Consider the following 20,479-nt stretch of genomic DNA (forward strand, 5'->3'; position numbering starts at 1 on the left):
ATGCCAACTCAAGCCACCTTCTGATTCCTGGTCTGCAGCCATTCTGTTGTTGTCTTTCAAGGAAAAAATAGCTTGAAGGATTTTCAGCTCTCTCCCTCCTATAGGGGCCTGGAATTTTATTTTATGCCAGACAGAGAAATAAATGAAATGTGTAGTAAGTTTATACATAGAAAGGTACTGTGTTTATACAGCTCATATATATAAGTGATTTAACCTACTTTTCTTCATTACTGGGTAGGGTTATACTCTGTTTTTCGTTATTCTTCTGCAAGATCTGTAGACGTTCCAGAAATCTGAGTGATTGCAGATCTTCCCCACAACTTTGGAGAGTTTGTCAAGAAGAAACAGTAACAGTGTGAAAAGGAGCTTAGGTTACTTTCCTAAAGCATTGACCTCATTGTTGTGAGTGGTCCTCGATCAAATGATAGATTCCGAGGAGGATGAGCCAGGCCCATTTTGGTACCCTGGGCCACTGGTTTTGCCAGCTGATGCAAACAGTGAGAGTGAGGGAGAAATAGACCTGGATGAACCTGGGGGACCACCAGAGGTGGCAGATATGCCAATGATAGTAATGTCTGACTCGGAGGAGGAGGTAGACCACGAGCCTCTGTTAGATGCCCGCTTTAGAAGATTAAGAAAAAGACAAGAATATTTATATGGGAAAAGGAAGTAATCTGTAGTTTTTAACTCTAGGGAATTATGACCATTCCAAATAGGTACTTAAGGGTGGCCTTATTGGGAAATCAGGGTGGAGTTCCAATGTTTGTAATGGAGTCAATTCAAGGTTTGGGGTTTCCAGACATACTATGCTAGAACACTGCTATTTCTCTGCAAAAATCCATGGAGTCGAAATGCCCTTGTCTGCTGAATGTCTAGAGAAATTGTAAGTGGGTGTGTCTGTGTGACTCAGAAATTGCCTCTGGAATGTTAATGGGCTTTGATAGGCTGGCCTCTTATCTCTTCTGAGCTTTCACTGGGAAAGCGGCCAAGATGGATTAAAACGCTTGTAAAATTCTGCTTTTTATATAAAAGAGTTTGATTTAAAAGAGCATCAAGTGGAATTCTTCCTTGGGTTTCCATCTGTGCAGGCCCAGAATAGAACACTCGTGTCCCATGAACTGCAGCAAAAAACTTCCTCATTACTGTAGCAGTTTTTAGAGGACCTATCCCTGTGATAGCACTTTTCAACCCATTCCCAGCCTGCTGCAGAGGCAGCTTAACATTGCATTCATCAACAGGTTGATGAATTTGAAGTTATAATGAACCCTTAAAAATCTACTGATGGTCGGGTTTTGAACTTCCAACATTGCCCTCCCCAAACCCTCACACATGACCACATTTTGAGTGCTTGGCAACTGGCCCCCATTTATGGCTGTTTGCAATGCCCCACTGTAACATCTTTGTGATTTATAGCATTTTTGCCAGAAACTGGATCTTATGTATGGTTATTGGCTAAATCCACCTCACAGCAAACAGCGGCGTTGCTTACAATTACAAAATCAAGTCTAATCATATTGTGACCCATTTTATGACCATTATGATTTAAAAGTATAATTGCAGGATTCAATTATGGTCATAACCTTAAACACGAGGACTACCTGTAATGTAGTTTTAAAGTAGTATTTTCCTTCTCTTCGAATTATGCGGTGGGGCACCATAAATGGCATCTCACTGGTGAGAGTGGAAAAGACAGGGTCAAGGGCTGGAATCTGCCTTGCTTCCATGGCCCATTTTAAGTCATGTCCATTTCAGTTCAGGAAACCTTGTAATAACTCAACGAGGCTATTACAGTCTTAGACCAGCGCAAGCAATGTATCCCTACATGGCATCGGACCAGAATACCTACAGGACTGCCTTCTGCCGCATGAGTCCCAGCGGCCGATTAGGTCCCACAGAGTTGGCCTTCTCCGGGTCCCGTCGACTAAGCAATGCCATCTGGCAGGACCCAGGGGAAGATCCTTCTCTGTGGCAGCCCCGGCCCTCTGGAATCAACTACCCCCGGAGATTTGAATTGCCCCCACCCTCCCCATCTTCTGCAAGATGTTAAAGAACCATTTATGTCGCCAGGCATGGGGGGACTGATTCCCCACCCCCTTCTGCTGATTATAGCACTTGAGAATGGTATGATTGTGTACTATTGATTATTTTTTAATATTAAGGAGGTTTAATTCTAGCTTTTACTAATACTATTACATTTGTACCATTGTTTAATGTATTTTATTATTGTTGTGAGCCGCCCTGAGTCCTCGGAGAGATTATAGAGAATGTATATATTATAGATTTATTATTAAATCTAATAAATTATTATTATTATTATTATTATTATTATTATTATTATTATTATTATTATTATTATCCATGAGTGTTCTGTGAGTGCTCTTAGCAGACAGTAAATAAAATTGAAGACGAAATTGAACTACATTTATAAAACAACCTAACTAGAATTCTTGAGTCCAAAAGCATGGGTGTCTAGGTATAAAGTACTACCATATTTTTCGGAGTATAAGACGCACCGTTTCCCTCCCCCCCCCCCCAAAGTGGGTGAAAATGTCCGTGCATCATATATACCAAATACAGCCATTTTTGCTGTCCCAAAGCCCCATCCCTGTGTGTCCCATTTCTGTGAAAAAAATGGGTCTATTTTTTCACAAAAAATGGGGTGGACAGAAGTTTTGAGAAGCCTGCAGAGAGCATGCGTGAAAGAGATTTTGGATTTTAGAAGCCATCCGCCCCTCGATTACCTGTACTTTTTAGAAGAGTGCTAAAGGAGTCTGTTCAAAATTAGCCCAAGTAAACAGTTCAGCCACACAGTCGCCAATGCTCAAAATCTGTCATTCAGGCAACTTGAAAAGGGACTGAAAGCTTTTGTCTTAAGCGCTTTTCCTTAGTTGCCCAAACCTATCCCATTACCTATTAAGCACAGCAATTATGGTGGTGTTTCTGACTCACAGGTTCCACTGGCTGGGCAAAGAAATGTAGCCAGTGCCTGTAAATTGCTCCTTAAAACCTTGAAGCTATATCCAATCCCCAGCCTCGTTGCCATAGCCAAGTTGAGCTCAGGCATCCGAACAGTGGAAAGCACGCCAGGTACTTCCTGCCAGCTCTCTCTAGGAGACAGACATGCATATTAATAGGTTGAAAGATCTGATGCAAGTTCATTTAAATTTGGCTGCTTGCCTCAGTAATTAATGGAGTATTTCTGCCGTCCCTAACCTATGCATTTGCAAATGAGCACAAATTCTTTAATAATATTTTTTTTAAAAAAACCTGCAAAGTTCTTTAAAAGAACCATCCTTTACATCCAGTTTGGAAAGAAAACTGTAGAGGCTTCCAAAAATTTGTTGCTTTCTCCTATGAAGCCAAATTGATGTCTACCCTGACTGATGAGTTCCATCTAAGTCAGTGGTTCCCAATACAGTAATACCTCATGATACGAACTTAATTGGTGCAAGGAGGAGGTTCGTATGATGAAAGGTTCGTAAGACGAAACATTGTTTCCCATAGGAAACAATGTAAAGTCAATTAATCCGTGCAACCAAAAAAACCCTGCAAAATAACGGCTTTCGGCGACTGCTGGGAAGCGGCGCGGCTGTTTTAAAAGGTGACAGCCAGCCTGGGGGGCTTCCCAGCACCCTCCCGAACCCGGGTTCGGGGTTTGGGGGGTGCTGGGAAGCCCCCCAGGCTGGCTGCGACCTTTTAAAACAGCTGCGCCTCTTCCCAGCTGTCTTCTGAAGCCAAACGCCAAAGCCAAACTTCCGCGTTCGGCTTCAGGAGACAGCTGGGAAGCGGCGCGGCTGTTTTAAAAGGTCGCAGCTGGCCTGGGGGGCTTTCCAGCACCCCCCGAACCCCGGGGGGTGCTGGGAAGCCCCCCAGGCTGGCTGCGACCTTTTAAAACAGCCGCGCCGCTTCCCAGTTGTCTCCTGAAGCCGAACACCAAAGCCGAACTTCCGCGTTCGGCTTCGGGAGACAGCTGGGAAGCGGCGCGGCTGTTTTAAAAGGTCGCAGCCGGCCTGGAGGGCTTCCCAGCACCCCCCCCAAACCTGGGTTCAGGGTTTGTGGGGGTGCTGGAAAGCCCCCCAGGCCGGCTGCGACCTTTTAAAACAGCCGTGCCGCTTCCAAGCTGTCTCCTGAAGCCGAACGCCAAAGCCGAACTTCCGCGTTCGGCTTCGGGAGACAGCTGGGAAGCGGCGCGGCTGTTTTAAAAGGTGACAGCCGGGCTGGGGGGCTTGCCAGCAACCTCCCGAACTGAACCCGGGGTTCAGAAAAATTTTGCCTCTTCTTACGAACTTTGTTCGAGTTACGAACCGGCATTCGGGAGGCTTCTGGGAAGCCCCGCCGCCCGGCTGTCACCTTTTAAAACAGCCACGCGGCTTCCCAGCAGTCTCCGAACGCTGGTTCGTAACTCGAAAAAAGTTCGTAAGAAGAGGCAAAATTTTTCTGAACCCCGGGTTCGTATCACGAGTTGTTCGTAAGACGAGGGGTTCGTATCTTGAGGTACCACTGTATTTATTTATTTTTTTGGCCATACCCCACCCAAGCATCTCTAAAATCCTGATGCCCCCACCCCATAACATATAATTCTTACTATTCAAAAAGTGAACTGTACACATGTAGAGGAAGCCTAAAAGGCCACTAACTTGGCTTAAACAAGGCTCCAATTGCCCCCATTAAAAATCAAATTCCCCCCCTGGGTGGCATGGGCCAAACAGTTGGGAACCAGGGATCTAATTGATCTAGTCCTAACTTTCTTGCTCTGGCTCTTTCTTCTGGTTTTTAGTGACTTTGGTTAATTTTATGACTGGTTCTCACCTTTCTAGATTGATATTTTAATCTATCCATTGTATTTTTGGACTTTGCTTTTAATATTTATGTTTATACCTTCATGTCTCTATTGGAGTAACAGACTGGAATTTTGAGCTCATTGAATAACTCTTGTTAAAAAAATGTAAAAATCAGCATGAGTTTTTTTTAAAAGTTAATGAATAATTATTACAGAACTCCATATTCCATAAAACAGTACAAACTGAGTAAGCACAGCAACTCAGAAACCGCAATGGATTGTTGCTGTTCTTGTTGATATGTGAACAGCATCTTGGACCCAGTTTCTTTCATTTCTGTCCATGCTTCATATTACCAAATCCATCTTATTTAAATGACAGGGGGGTAGAATTATACAATTTCATTTGGTGGAGGGGAGGTTTTCATATGAAAGAGACAAATAAAGAGGAGATGATGATGATGATGATGATGATGAGTGATACAGTATAATGATGTTTTCACTCAAGTATGAAAATACCCTGAATTTGTATCAATAAAATAGATACAACAACAAGAAACGCTTCCACATCAAAGTTGCTTTCTTCTCTTCTTTTTTTAAAAAAGCATTTACCTTATGGTAATTATTACTTAGTTATCACTTAATTTAAAATATGTTTATGCAAAAACATATTTATGTTTTGCAAAAACATATTTATAGGACTTTATTGCCAGGAAAAGACCCATTGAATTGTAACCATTGCCGATTTATCTATTTTGGGTTACAAAAATGTCCAGCAAAAACATACTTCTCTGTTGAAGAAAGCTTTGCGTTCAGCATCCTCAGCCGTACATTGTTCTGCTGGTACCAGTAATGGGCTGCTGCCCCCACCGGGGGGGGGTGCATTGGGAGTAGTATGTCTACGCACTATTTATTGAATACTTAATAGTTTTTTTATTGTCCTTCCTTCTCTAGTACCGTAGCATGATCCTTAATTACTTTTAAAATAGGAAATAATTAAATAGTATGTTTTTACTCATAAACGCTTTAATCATTTTAATCATTATCTAGCACTGAACGTTTATAGCAATTCAAGAAAATTGAGCTACTTGCCTAATCTGTTATCATACGGAACCTTGTGGGTTCAGTACAAAAGTTTAAAACGTTACTCTGCTCGTCAACAAATAATGCTGTCTATCATTTGTCCTTTTTGTGGCTATTCAAATAATGTGACCTTTTTTTATTGGTTTATTTACTAAATTAACAACAAACAAAAAAATACTTAAAAGAAAACGTGCCCAACACCAATAAAAAACCCACCACCATTTAGGGGGTTAAATTATTTGCAATAAGTTTCAATTTCTTCCTTAGCTCCGGTTTACATTTCTTTACATACAAAAAGTGATTGGAATAATGTGACTTGATCAACTGAAAAAGAATGCAAGTACCTATTTGAAAACTTATCTTGGTCAGTAAGCCACTCCTACCTAGTCACATGATCTTTAAGCCACCCCCCGGTCACATGATTGTCAAGCCACTCCCACCTGGTCACATGGTCGGCAAGCCACTCCTACCCAGTCACATGGCCATCAAGCCACCTCCACAAAATAAGCCATGCCCATAGCGTGGCAGTAAAAAATTTGTCAGCACATCACTGTCTGATACCCAAGAGCACTTTGAGAAACATGAGAGATGAGGAAACAAGAAAGTAGAAGGGGAATAAATGTTTGTAATTGTGGCTTTTGTGAGTAAGCAGCCTTAGAGTGTTTGTGGCTAAGAGAAACTGACTGCCTTGTTCAGCTCTGTGGGAGGATCTGTATTAGGCAGGCATAGCAATACAGACGGTCTCTCGTTTTGGTGAAAGTGAATACACCCAGTGTTATGAAACTGTCCCATAATATTTATCATTGTTCGATTTACTATTTAGACATGGACATGCATTGGTAATGGCTGGAAATATAGCATTTATATTTGGGGGCTGCTCCTTTTATAATACTTCTGTAAGTATCAGTTTTCTTTGTTATCTCTTGTTAATTTGATCACTCTTTGGCATCAGTTCTCAAGCTGTGATAAATTGCATGCCTTGTCCCTTTTTTATTGTTGAATAAAAATCTTCTCTCTCCTGTCTTAAGAATCACAACATTCTGGTCATTGTCTATTAATATCTCATAGTTATGCCTGCTTCTGTCTAGAGATAATTGTTTGTCTATTATTTCTAATTCAACTCACTCAAGAGAGTTAAACTGCACTTTAATTTAAAAATCTTTCCTTGTCTGGATGACAATATTGATGATCTTTGAATCAAACAAGTTCAGTCTCTCTCTTTCTTTTTCAGGATGATCAACCAACATATTTCAATGACTTCTACATGTTGACAGGTGAGATACTATTCATCTTTTTCTAGTAGATGGCATGTTTATTTGTCTCTTTGGAGTTACACATCTTTCACTGTAATAGAGCAACCTATTTGTAATGCAGGAAAAATGAGTTATCATTATGAAATAGTGGGATTTTAATTGTAAACAATAGAAGAAGGAATCGTTTGTGAATAATCCCAGTGTTTCTCCTGTATACCAGAGGCCCCCAATCTTTAAGGCACCACAGGCTGGTTCCGTGGAGAGACGCTTCTCTGAAGATGGGGGTGGGGGGTGGGGGGGGGTTGCATGCTGTCTACATCCCATGGATGGAGCTTCGCATGTTTGCAAATCCTGTTTTCTGGCATGCCACAGCTCAGTGCCAATTCACAGCCCAGGGGTGGCGGACCTCTGCTTGTACACAGTCCTAATATTTAAAAAATGTATAAAAATAAATACATCATTTTGCATAGTGCATCTTCTGCAGGATTTCGAGGGAGGGGGGATTTGATACAAGACCCTGGTTCTTGACTCACATTGTTTTAACCAAGATTTCTTGAATAAACTTCCAATGCATGGATAAATATACGTACATTTTGCTCAACCATAAACCATGGTTTATAAATAGCAATAGCACTTAGATTTATATACCGCTTTGAAGTGCTTTATAGCCCTCTCTAAGTGGTTTACAGAGTCAACCTACTGCCCCCAACAATTTGGACCCTCATTTATCAACCTCAGAAGGATGGAAGGCTGAGTCAAATATAATGTCTAGATTCATGCAACATGTTAGGAGTCAAGTGATACACAAATTAAATGAATAAATGCCAAGCTCAGACTAATTAAAACATATTATGCCTTAGAGCAACAGGATTCATATATTTTGTGCCATAGCAACAGGATGATGCTTTTATCATTTTAATGAAAGATGGAGCCTGCAGATGCCTCTGTATTCTGCTAAGTAGATCAAATATTTTTACTTGAATATTTGATTATTCAATGTTGTTTATTCTATATTTCATGAAACATGCCATGAATGGCACAGTAGTTGATAGGATCACAGCCTAACTGAGTGGTCTGCATGTCAACACAGACTATACATCGTAAATCACGAATCCCAGCAACCAGTTAGGTCCCACAGAGTTGGCTTTCTCCGGGTCCTGTCGACTAAACAATGTCATTTGGCGGGACCCAGGGGAAGAGCCTTCTCTGTAGCGGCCCCTACCCTCTGGAACCAACTCCCCCTAGATATCAGAGTTGCCCCCACCCTCCTTGCCTTTCATAAGCTCCTTAAAACCCACCTCTGTCATCAGGCATGGGAGAACTGAGATATGCTCTTCCCCCTAGGCTTATAAAATTTATGCATGATATGTCTGTATGTATGATTGGTTTCTTAAATTGGGTTTTTTACATTACTTTTAATATTAGATTTGTTCATATTGTCTTTTTACTGTTGTTAGCCATCCTGAGTCTACAGAGAGGGGCGGCATACAAATCAAATCAAATAAATAAATAAATAAATAAATAAATAAATAAATAAATAAATAAATAAATAAATAAATAAATAAATAAATAAATAAATAAATAAATAAATAAATAAATAAATAAATAAATAAATAAATAAATAAGATTAAACTGTGGTTTTATTTATTTATTTATTTATTTATTAGATTTTATGCCGCCCCTCTCTGTAGATTTTGTTATTAATGATGATGATAATAATCTCAAATGTCTCCTAATTTTCAGTTACTCTAACTGATTTGACGTGGGAAAAGATACCACAAGATGGACACATTCCCTGCCCACGACAAGGGCATTCACTTAGGTAAGTAAGCAATTCAGAAAAAGAAAATGCAATCCTCATTTCTTGGTACTGAGATACAAAATGGAAACTAAATTATTTCACAAGATCAAAACAAAGGAAAAGAGATTAGCAATGATATGTACCTTTTTTGGATGTAAACTGACTTTTACACATTCTGAGTATCATACAAGTTATTCTAATAGGACAGAAAATCAGCAATCTTACTTTAGATTGCTTCTGATTTAGCACTTTCTATTTAGATACTGACCATCTATCCAGAAGGAGACCATCTTAGCCTCACCTGGTTTAAAACACCAAAGAGCTAAAAAGAAGTAGATGGCTATTAAGTAGGTGATGGCCTGTTATATAAAAAAAAATCTAGCACATTGAGGGCAATGCATTGCAGAAGGCTGTCCTGCAGCATTGATTTTATGCAATTGAGTTCAACCTAAAAAAAAGGAAAGCACAAAGACTTTCTCCAAAAATACTGTGAAGCTGAGTTCAATTATACCTAAACGTAAATGAATCCGATTAACAGATTTGGAAGGGACTTTATAGGTCATTTAGTCCAACCCCCTACACGAGTAGGAAACCCTACACCATTTCAAACAAATCTTTTCTTGAAAGTCTCCCGTAATGAAGCTTCCACAATTTCTGAATGTAAACTGTTCCATTGGTTGATTGCAGTTGTGGGCTATGAGCCGGAATGCTAAATTGCGCTCACCGACACGGCTCGTAAATGCTTGTGGGTCCAGTGCAATTTTGCTGCTAACCTGTGGAGGAGGCAAAATCAAGCATGGAACCGCAGGTGCGCCCGTGTTTCGGTGAGGTTTTTTTGCTTCTGTGCATGCTGAAACACGGGTGCACCTGCGGCTCCACAGCGGCAAGTGCAATTTAGCATTTCGGCTCGTAGTCCACTGCTGGTTGATTGTCTTCACTGTCAGAAAGTTTCTCCTTATTTCTAGGTTGAATCTTTCATTGATCAGTTTCCATCCATTATTCCTTATCTAGCCTTCAGGTGCTTTGGAAAAATAGCTTGATCCCCTTCTCTCTATGGCAGCCCCTCAAATATTGGAACACTGCTAACGTCTCTCCCTGTTCTTCTTTCTCTAGCCTAGCCATGTTCAATTCCTGTAACCGTTCTTCATATGTTTTAGTCTCCAGTTAATCCAATCAGTTCTGGAGACCTCACCTACAAAAAGATATTGACAAAATTGAACGGGTCCAAAGACTGGCTACAAGAATGGTGGAAGGTCTTAAGCATAAAACGTATTAGGAAAGACTTAATGAACTCAATCTGTATAGTCTGGAGGACAGAAGGAAAAGGGGGGACATGATCGAAACATTTAAATATGTTAAAGGGTTAAATAAGGTTCAGGAGGGAAGTGTTTTTAATAGGAAAGTGAACACAAGAACAAGGGGACGCAATCTGAAGTTAGTTGGGGGAAAGATCAAAAGCAACATGAGAAAATATTATTTTACTGAAAGAGTAGTAGATCCTTGGAACAAACTTCCAGCAGACATGGTTGGTAAATCCACAGCAACTGAATTTAAACATGCCTGGGACAAACATATATCCATTGTAAGATAAAATACAGGAAATAGTATAAGGGCAGACTTGATGGACCATGAGGTCTTTTTCTGCCGTCTGTCTTCTATGTTTCTATGTTTCATTCATTTGTACTGCATCAAATAGTTCATCTCAGCTGGTTAGGTCTTGGTAAGGAATCCATATATATGATTGTGCATGGATGTCCACCCTTCATTGTCATCCATATTAGTATCATTTTAATACAATTTCCCATATGGGACAGCTCTTGTGGGTTTCAGCCATGGGCATTGTACTGTCTCTGTGCTCAAGCTGGGAATAACAAAACTATATTCCAATATTCCCTGGAAGCGCAGAAAATACCAATAGCCAAAAAAGCAGTTGCATCAAATAAGATTTGGTGTCAGATTGACTTCAGGTCCAATTATCTTCAGTCAACACAAAGGCTACTAAAATCTAATCTGACATTGTCTACATCAGTGTTTCCCAACCTTTTTTGAGCCGCGGCACATTATTCATATTTTCAAAATCCTGGGGAACACTGAAAGGGGGGGGCGGGGCGGGGGGGCGGGCTAAAGAAAAGTTTGGACAAAAAAACCCTCTCTCTTCCTCCCTTTCGCTCTATTTCTCCCTCTTTCTCTCTTTTCCTTCCTTCCCTTCTTTCTCTCTCTCCATCCCTCTTTCTTTCTTCCTCTCTTTTTTGCTCTCTTTCTCTCTCCCTCCTTCCCTTCCTCTATGTCTTTCTCTCTCCCTTGCTCTCTCTCTCTGTCTCTCTTGCTATCTCTTTCTTGCTTTTTTCTCTCTCTCTTGCTCTCTCTCTCTCTTTCACTGTCTTGCTATATGTCTCTTTCTTTCTCTTTGCCTCTCTTGCTATCTCTCTTTATTTCTTTCTCTTTCTCTCTGTCTCTCTTGCTATGTCTCTCTTTCTTTCTTTCTTTCCCTCTCTCTCTCTGTGCCTCTCTTGCTAAGTCTCTCTTTTTCTCTTGCTATGTCTCTTTCTTTTTCTCTCTCTCTGCCTCTCTTGCTATGTCTCTCTTTCTCTCTCTCTTTCTCTATCTCTCTTTCTCTGCCTCTCTTTCTCTGCCTCTCCTGCTATGTCTCTCTTTCTCTCTCTCTCTGCCTCTCTTATATGTCTCTCTTTCTTTCTTTCTCTCTCTCTCTCAGCTGACTGCAAGCGGGAGCCCTGACGGCGGCAGCTGGATGTGCTGCTGGACACCGTATATGCCAGGCCCGCAGCGCCAGCATATACGACGTCCAGCAGCACGTCCAACCACCACCGTCAGGGCTCCCACTTGCAGTCAGCTGAGAGAGAGAGAGAGAGCGCTCCCTCTCGCCGCCGCCATCTCCCCGCGACTGCCTGCGGCCGCTGCGGTCACCCTCCCCCCGCTCCCATCGCCAGTGCCCTCCCGCCGGGCCACAAAGGACACTTGCCGTCGACACCAGAGAAGCTCCAGCTGGGCGGGGCGCTGCCGGTACTTCCGTCCTGGGGCTCCCGCTCGCAGCTATCAACCGGCTCCTGCTCGATGCCGCGGTTTTCAGCACTCTCCTGCTGGGCCCCAAAGAAGGAAGGCGGGAAAAAGGCACGAAGAATGGAGTTCTCCTTCTTCCTGCCTTCCTTCTTTGGGGCCCAGCAGGAGAGCGCCGAAAACCGCGGCATCGAGCAGGAGCCGGGGGACAGCTGCGAGCGGGAGCCCCAGGACGGAAGTACCGGCAGCGCCCCGCCCAGCTGGAGCTTGGCGGCACACCGGTTGGGAAACGCTGGTCTACGTATCTAGAACTAAGAAGAAATTTCCTGATAGTTAAAGCAATTAACCAGTGGAATGGCTTGTGCCCAGAAGTTGTGAATGCTCCAACACTGGAAGTTTTTAAGATAGGAAACCCTATAATTTTCAGACAAAATGTTGTCCAATCTCTTCTTAAAAACTTCCAACTCTGTTATTCTATTCTATTCTATTCTTATTTCTATTTCTATTCTTCCTTTCAGTAGTTCAAATATGTAAAAACAAATGCAAAAAATGCCAGTTACTGAATGGTCAGAAAACCCATAGTCAACTTTGTTCTAAGTTAATTTCAATTGAATCTTGACATGGAAACTATCCAAACTTTCTCCAGAATAATGCCATTATGATAAATGGGGCTTGTTCTTTGGTAAAGAGAGCATGGTGTGTTAGATTATAACGCAAATTGTTACCAGGTTGCTCTAATTGATTCATCTTACAGTGAATATATATCAACATTGGCATGCAGTGAAAGTGAACTGTTTCTTTTCGTTGAGAAGATTCATGGAGCTTTTTTCCTCTTCAAAACTCCGTAATGGATAAAAGGGGATACTGTATATTATTTTATTTGAAAGCTTGAAAACGTATCTTCTTGGCTTAGGAAATGTTTAACATCTAGATCCTGGAGTCATTATTCTTAACTTATGAATTTATTAGGGAATATATGGATTTCTAGCATTTCTTTGCCAACTCCAATTCCAGCAGGCCTGGAATTAAGACTGAATGGTAGTACGCATGGTTTTTTTTTAAATGATATATGTGATTTTATTGATTTTTTTTTACTGTTTTTTACTTGCATTTATAACCATTGTTAGCTGCTCAGAATTCAATTTGGAGTGAGCAGCATATAAATGCAATAAATAAATAAATATAAATGCAATAAATAAACTCTAGTATGGCAAAGTTCTACAAAGCAAGAAAGTTCTACAAAGTTGTGTGATATGAGTGTCAAACTCGCCATGTCACGTCGCCATCACATGATGTTTTGCAACGTTTTTCCCTTTACAGAGCTGGGGTGGGCATGGCCTATATGTGACGTATCAGACCAGCAGGCTGCCAGTTTGACAGCCCTGCTGTATGAGATAAGCCATATGAGAAATTTTATGTCCCACCCGTCCCTCCAGATGGACTAAAAAACCCCTCAGTGGATATGGATTTGTATTTATTAAGAAGATTAAAAATACCTAGGAAGATATACTTAGAAATAACAATAAGCTGATCACTCCACTAAACACTAGTTGGCTTATACCAGTGATGGCGAACCTATGGCATGGGTGCCACAGGTGGCACATGGAGCCATATCTGCTGGCACATGAGCCGTTGCCCTAGCTCAGCTCCAACATGCATGTGTGTGACATCCAGCTGATTTTTGGCTCGCACAGAGGCTCTGGGAGGGTGTTTTTGGCTTCCAGAGAAGCCTTTGGAGCCCAGGGGGAGGGCAAAATAAGAGCCTACTGGGCCCACCAGAAGTTGGGGAACAGGACTTTCCAGCCTCCAGTAGGCCTCCGGAGGGATGGGGGAAGTGGTTTTAGCCCTCCCCAAGGATTGAATTATGGGTGTGGGCACTTGTGCATATGTGATAGCATGCACGCACACTGTTTCGGCACCCGAGGAAAAAAAGGTTCACCATCACCGGCTTACACAATTATAAAATGTCCAATGACCTCTAGGGCATTTTTCCATTATTAGATATGGCTGTATAGACTTCTATAGCTAACTCCACATGACAAATGCCACAAGTTGTTCATGTTCAGATGGTCTCCATGATGTTCACACCACTGCAAGCCTTTCTTGAACAGGTGATTATGGTGTGGCGTAGATCAAATTGCCTGGACCGGCTACTGCTGAACATAACCGTTTCTGTTAGTGAAGTAGGATTACTCACTAAATGCTTCAAACCACCACGAAAGACCAGAAAGTCATTTTCATGTGTAATTCATCCCTGTTCCTTACCTCCAGGTTTATAATCCTGCTTCCATCTGGACCTGTTTCTTTTAATACACAAGCATAGCTTCAGGGTTGGGTTCTTGCTGGTTCAGACTGGATCTCCCGAACCAATATTGACCCGCTGGTGACGTCCAGGGGTGGATTCCCGTTATTGCTGCTACCAATGCGCTGTGCGCACAGCTTTGGTTCCCTTATGTGTGTGCACATGCATCTCAGCATGTTTTTGCTTCTATGCATGTGCAGGAAGCAAAATCTCGTGAGGGGACACGCGAGAGAAAGATTTCAGAGATTTTTTTTTGCTTCCGTGTGTTCTGTCGGGCTCTCTGGTTGAATCCTCCCAAAAATTCACAGGTACAAATTTCAGACACACACACATTTGAAAATTCAAAACAAAGTTCTTTATAATGAAAATTCACTTAAACCAAGCCCTCTTTTGGTATAGCAAAGAGCACTCGTCTCCAAACAAACTGATAATTTGTACAAGTCCCTTATCAGTTCTGTGATACTTAGCTTGCAGCTGTGAGGTAATTCACAGTCCTTCTTCTTTCACAAAGTGAAACACACTTTGCTCTGGTTTAGTTTCAAAGCGGCGAAAAATCAGCACGCAAAAAGTCAAAGTCAGTAAAGCAGTCATGAAACACAAAGATCAGATAATCCTCCACAATGGCCAAACCCACAGCTGCTATTTATAGCAGCCTCACTAATTACCACAGCCCCACCCAACCACAGGTGGCCTCATTTTCTTTGATAATAATCTCTCAGTTGTTGTTGCCTATGCATCGCTCTCCGCATGCGTGGGTGTATCATTAACTCTTGTTCTGAATCCAAGGAGGAGCTAGATAATTGATCTCCTTCTGAGCTGTCTGCCACACTCTCCTCCTCCCTGTCACTCATGTCTTCTTGGTCAGAGGAGCCTTCATCATCAGATTCCACCGGGGGCAAAACAGGCCTGCAGCATGTGGATGTCTCCCCCACATCCACAGTCCTTGGGGCAGGAGCTGGGCCAGAGCTAACCACAACACCGTGCATGCATCAAAGCAAACAATCGCCAAAATCTCACATGCGCATTCCCTCGCAAGATTTTGCTTCTGCACTTGCGCATGAAGCAAAAATACGCTGGAACCTGCATGTGTGCACACACTACCGTGTGGAACTGAAGCTACACACGCAAAACACTGAGCACTACCGGTGTACCGTATCGGTGACGTCATGATGGTGTTGCAAATCTGGTTCGGTCAGTGCGAAACATCGCGATGCAAACCAATGCTGAAGATAAATGGAACTGACCCCTGTGTAGCTTCATACTTTAGAAAATATGTGTGATGGTGGGGTGAGATAGTGTACAGTTTAATGAATTTATCCACTTTCTCAAGAAATAAATATTTCACGTCATCTGCAATAACAATACTGCTGTTTTCCAACTGCTTTCTTCATGGCATGTAATTCCTTATGGAATCAACCCCCTTTCTCCCCTACCTTTAGTTTGTAAGAAAGCATTCTCTTTGGGAACCCCTTTCCTGATTTAATTGTGAAAAAAAAATAGTTACACAGCTTATTTGTGCATTGAATTAGCCTTTATTCTTCATCTATTCTGATTCTTCTGGAAGTCTTCAAGGCCATGCATGAGTGAACATCCCCCCAAACTATAAAAATGCTATTTATAGAAATCTAAATTGCACCAAAATAATAAAAAAGAACAGAATGAAAATCATATTTGGGGCTCTTGTGAACTACAAATGACCTGTAGCCCTCAGTTGGCTTCCATATGGCCCTTGTCCCCTCCCTGCTTCTCACCTGATTCCATTGCCTAGCTGATGAATGCTAGAAACAGCCTGTAAACACACCCACATTGTCTTAATCCTCAATTCTTCATAAAATTCATTAGCTGGGCAGCTGTTGGAGGCACATCATGTTGAGATCCAAAAATTAGGTTATTGATACAACTGTGTGATGAAGAATATTACAGGTCAGAAATACTCTTTGAGGAACCAACGGTATATTTTTCTACAGAAAATTCTAACCATGGGGCGGTGAGATACAGAAGTTTTATGGATGACTTTAACATTTCAACTTTGCTTTATAGTGTAGTAAAAAGGAAGATATATTTATTTGGAGGTTGTTCAAGCCAGAATGCTGAGTATTGCCTTCCAGGAGTCTATGCCTTTGATCTTGGTGAGTAAAAACATAAATTTTCCAAGATTTATAGTTCATTTAGCTAATGGCTAGTCAGAAGCATTCTTGCTCATGTTTTGTAAAAAAAATAAAAATTCTTATCCTAATACATTACTTAGGATCAGCAATAACAATTCACCAGGGTGGCTTCTGATAATCCCATCCATTTTATGAAATTAGTATTTGCTGTGTGTCTATAGCAAAGGTCTTTAAACTTGGTGACTTTAAGACTTGTGAACTTCAAGTCCCAGAATTAGTTAAGCAGGCTTCAGAATTCTGGCATTTGAAATCCACAAGTCTTAAAGTTGCTAAGTTTGGAGCCCCTTGGTCTATAGCAGTGTTTCCCAACCTTGGCAACTTCAGGATATTTGGACTTCAACTCCCAGAATTCCCCAGCCAGCATTTGCTGGCTGGGGAATTCTGAGAGTTGAAGTCCAAATACAAGTGATACCTTGTCTTACAAACTTAATTGGTTCCGGGACGAGTTTCTTAAGGTGAAAAGTTTGTAAGATGAAACAATGTTTCCCATAGGAATCAATGGAAAAGCGATTAATGCATGCAAGCCCAAAATTCATCCCTTTTGCCAACCGAAGCGCCCGTGTTTTTGCTGCTGGGATTCCCCTGAGGCTCCCCTCCATGAGAAACCCCACCTCTGGACGTCTGTGTTTTTGCGATGCTGCAGGGGAATCCCAGTATCTCAAAAATGAGCGCTTCGCTGGCAGCGGAAGTCCGGAGGTGGGGTTTCCCAGCGAAGGGAGCATCAGTGAAATCACAGCATCACAAAAACACCGAAGTCCTCGAAACCCCACCTCCGGACCTCTGTGTTTTTGTGATCCTGCGATTTCACTGAGGCTCCCCTTGCTGGGAAACCCCACCTCCGGACTTCCGTTGCCAGTGAAGTGCCCGTTTTTGCACTGCTGGGATTCCCCTGCAGCATCACAAAAACACGGAAGTCCGGAGAGTGGGGTTTCTCATGGAAGGGAGCCTCAGGGGAATCCCAGCAGTGCAAAAACGGTTGCTTTGTTGGCAACGGAAGTCCGGAGGTGGGGCATCCCAGCAGCGGCAGTGGGTTTATAAGGTGAAAATAGTTTGTAAGAAGAGGCAAAAAAATCTTAAATCCTGGGTCAAAAATTTTGTATGACGGGGCGTTTGTAAGATGAGGTATCACTGTATCTTCAAGTTGCCAGGATTGGGAAACACTGGTCTATAGCATAGTAGGGATTCTACTCGCTTTGTTGATTGACCTGAATCTTTTAAAATTAAAACACAAGTTTTTTTAAAAAAATCTGATTTAGTACTGGGACCTGTTTCAAAACTTACAATATCCCCCTAGTAACATTCATTATTCTTTCTATTCATGGGAAATTGGAACTCATTCTGCACAAATATATTACAGAGCATTTGACCAAATGAAAGATGAATGCCCTTTGATTACATCTAATGACACAAAGCTTTGGAGCTTACTTTCTCATGGCACTCAGAGGGTTGAAAGGAATGTATCTCATTTAAAAACTACTCCCTTTTAGATTTATCTTTGCTCACTGAAGGTGATTTGGCTCCTAGTTTAGATTCCCTATGGAGACCTTTTCAAATAAAAGGTTCGCTCAGTTCTAAATGTATGTTCGTAATCCACTGTACCTTAGATCCAATTTTAGCCTGATTGGTTCCAGAAGAGAAAATGTTTTAATCTTCTATGGGCCTCATGCAGGGCAAAATGCCAGTCCTACTTTTGGCAATAGTAAGACTTTGCAATGCAAATAAACATGAACTACCTTTTGAGCAGCAAATGTAGATTCTCTCAGAGCTATTGTGCAATATTATATGTGTAGAGGTTTTTGACAGAGCTTTTACAGGAGCTTCCACCATTTTTTGAAACTAGTATTAGCTATGTGTTTATAGCAGTGTTTCCCAAAGTTTGGTATGTGTACCCCCAGGGGTACGGGAAGAGTTTGGTGGGGATACGCGTTGCACCGGAGTTTGGTGGGGATCGTTCTGAAGTTCTGAAATACATCTTGCCTTTTTCAACTTCATATTTATGTGAAGTGGCTTTTTCAGCATTTGTAGACACTAAGTCGAAAAAAAGGAACAGACTATTGGATGTGGAACCGCATCTCAGATTAAAATTAACAACCAGGGAACCAAATTATTATGATTTGTCATGTCAGCACAATTTCATCCTTCTCATTGATCCAAATAAATGCTATTTATAATATGTTCTGTCGGGCTCTCTGGTACACTCCTCCCAAAAATTCACAGGTACAAATTTCAGACACACACACGTTTGAAAATTCAAAACAAGGTTCTTTATAATGAAAATTCACTTAAACTAAACCCTCTTTTGGTATAGCAAAGAGCACTGGTATCCAAACAAACTGGTAATTTGTACAAGTCCCTTATCAGTTCTGTGATACTTATCTTGCAGCTGTGAGCCAATTCACAGTCCTCCTTCTTTCACAAAGTGAAACACACTTTGCTCTGGTTTAGTTTCAAAGCGGGGGGAAATCAGCACACAAAAGGTCAAAGTCAGTAAAGCAGTCATGAAACACAAAGATCAGATAATCCTCCACAATGGCCAAACCCACAGGCTGCTATTTATAGCAGCCTCACTAATTACCACAGCCCCACCCAACCACAGGTGGCATCATTTTCTTTGATAATAATCTCTCAGTTGTTGTTGCCTATGCATCGCTCTCCGCATGCGTGGCTGTATCATTAACTCTTGTTCTGAATCCAAGGAGGAGCTAGATAATTGATCTCCTTCTGAGCTGTCTGCCCCACTCTCCTCCTCCCTGTCACTCATGTCTTCTTGGTCAGAGGAGACTTCATCAGCAGCAGATTCCACCTGGGGCAAAACAGGCCTGCAGCATGTGGATGTCTCCCCCACATCCACAGTCCTTGAGGCAGGAGCTGGGCCAGAGCTAACCACAACATAATATAACTTTTATTTATATTTTAGTATGAATAATTTTATTTTTCATTTATTATTATTTTGTGTATGTACCAAAAAAGAAAAGAAAAAAGAAATATATTTTGATTGTTATTAAAATACATCCATTTTTTTTTGACAAGGGGTACTAAGCGTTACGAAAATTATAGATAAGTTTGGGAAACACTCGTCTATAGCATGGTAGGGATATTAAGGTATTTTCTAATTCAGCCAAAACTTAGAAATAAGGAGAAATTATCTGAAAGTGAGAACAATCAACCAATGGAACAGTTTGTCTTCAGAAATTGTGGGTGTTATATCGCTGGAGACTATCAAGAAGAGATTGGAGAGCCACTTGTCAGAAATGGTATAAGGTCTTCTGCTTGAGTAGGGGGTTGTACTAGATGGCCTACAAGGTCCCTTTCAATCCTGTTGTTCTGCATTCTGTATATTTTTTTTCATCTCTATTCTCATATATCTACTTCCTAGCCCATGAGTACACAAGTTCATGTCATTCGTAGCTATACCACAGTTACCATAGGGTTTCTCCCTTAAACTGGCAATGGCAAGTGGCAGTTAAAAGATGTATACAATCTGTTATTCTTCACCATTAATTATATTAGCATTGAATCAAATAATCAACAGCAGATGGGAACAAAGTGACATTTGTCCACTCGTGCTATGTCTTCTTCCATTGGTTCCCTGATATAAAGCACAAGAATAACATAGAACAATCCAGCCAAAGTTCCATTCTTTATTTGTTTACATCCAATAGACAGACTTTTGCATGACAAATCTTACTACTCTCATCTCAACAGATACGTTCTGAGAAATTCTAGGGAGTGGCTGTCCTAACTTTCTTCTTCTGTTTCCTGTTGAGTTCTGGGTTGCCTCTTGTCTCAGCCCCCTCTTTGAAATACGTTGTTGGTTTCATCGAAAAAATCACCCAGAGAAAATAGCTACGAGTCGTTCAGCAGCACTTTTCAATGACACCTCGTTGACTCACTTTCGCAACATTTTGAAAAGCAGGCAAAAGCAGATGTCATTGGATAAATTTCTTATGAAAAGAGCTGCTCCAAGTGAAAGTGCAGCCAAAAAGGCAAAAACAGATGATTAGGCTACTGTGTGTACATATGTAAATTTCAAAGTTTAAGAAAGTTTACAAGTTAAGTGTAAGAAACTTTATTGTTCAT

At 41.3% G+C, this 20,479-nt stretch overlaps 1 protein-coding gene across 2 annotated transcripts in view; it reads left to right on the forward strand.

Moving 5' to 3' along the window:
• Positions 1-20,479, forward strand: part of LOC139162441 (kelch domain-containing protein 3-like) — an 88,447-nt gene that overhangs the window by 2,330 nt on the left and 65,638 nt on the right. The window contains exons 3-6 of one of the 2 annotated variants that reach the window (XM_070742807.1): positions 6,684-6,756; positions 7,092-7,134; positions 8,857-8,935; positions 16,272-16,360. In XM_070742807.1, the coding sequence (XP_070598908.1) occupies positions 6,684-6,756; positions 7,092-7,134; positions 8,857-8,935; positions 16,272-16,360 (284 nt within the window). The remainder of the gene's footprint in view (positions 1-6,683; positions 6,757-7,091; positions 7,135-8,856; positions 8,936-16,271; positions 16,361-20,479) is intronic. The other variant, XM_070742808.1, reaches the window with a different exon arrangement.

Source organism: Erythrolamprus reginae, chromosome 2 (assembly GCF_031021105.1).
Source record: "Erythrolamprus reginae isolate rEryReg1 chromosome 2, rEryReg1.hap1, whole genome shotgun sequence".
Lineage (NCBI taxonomy): Eukaryota > Metazoa > Chordata > Lepidosauria > Squamata > Dipsadidae > Erythrolamprus > Erythrolamprus reginae.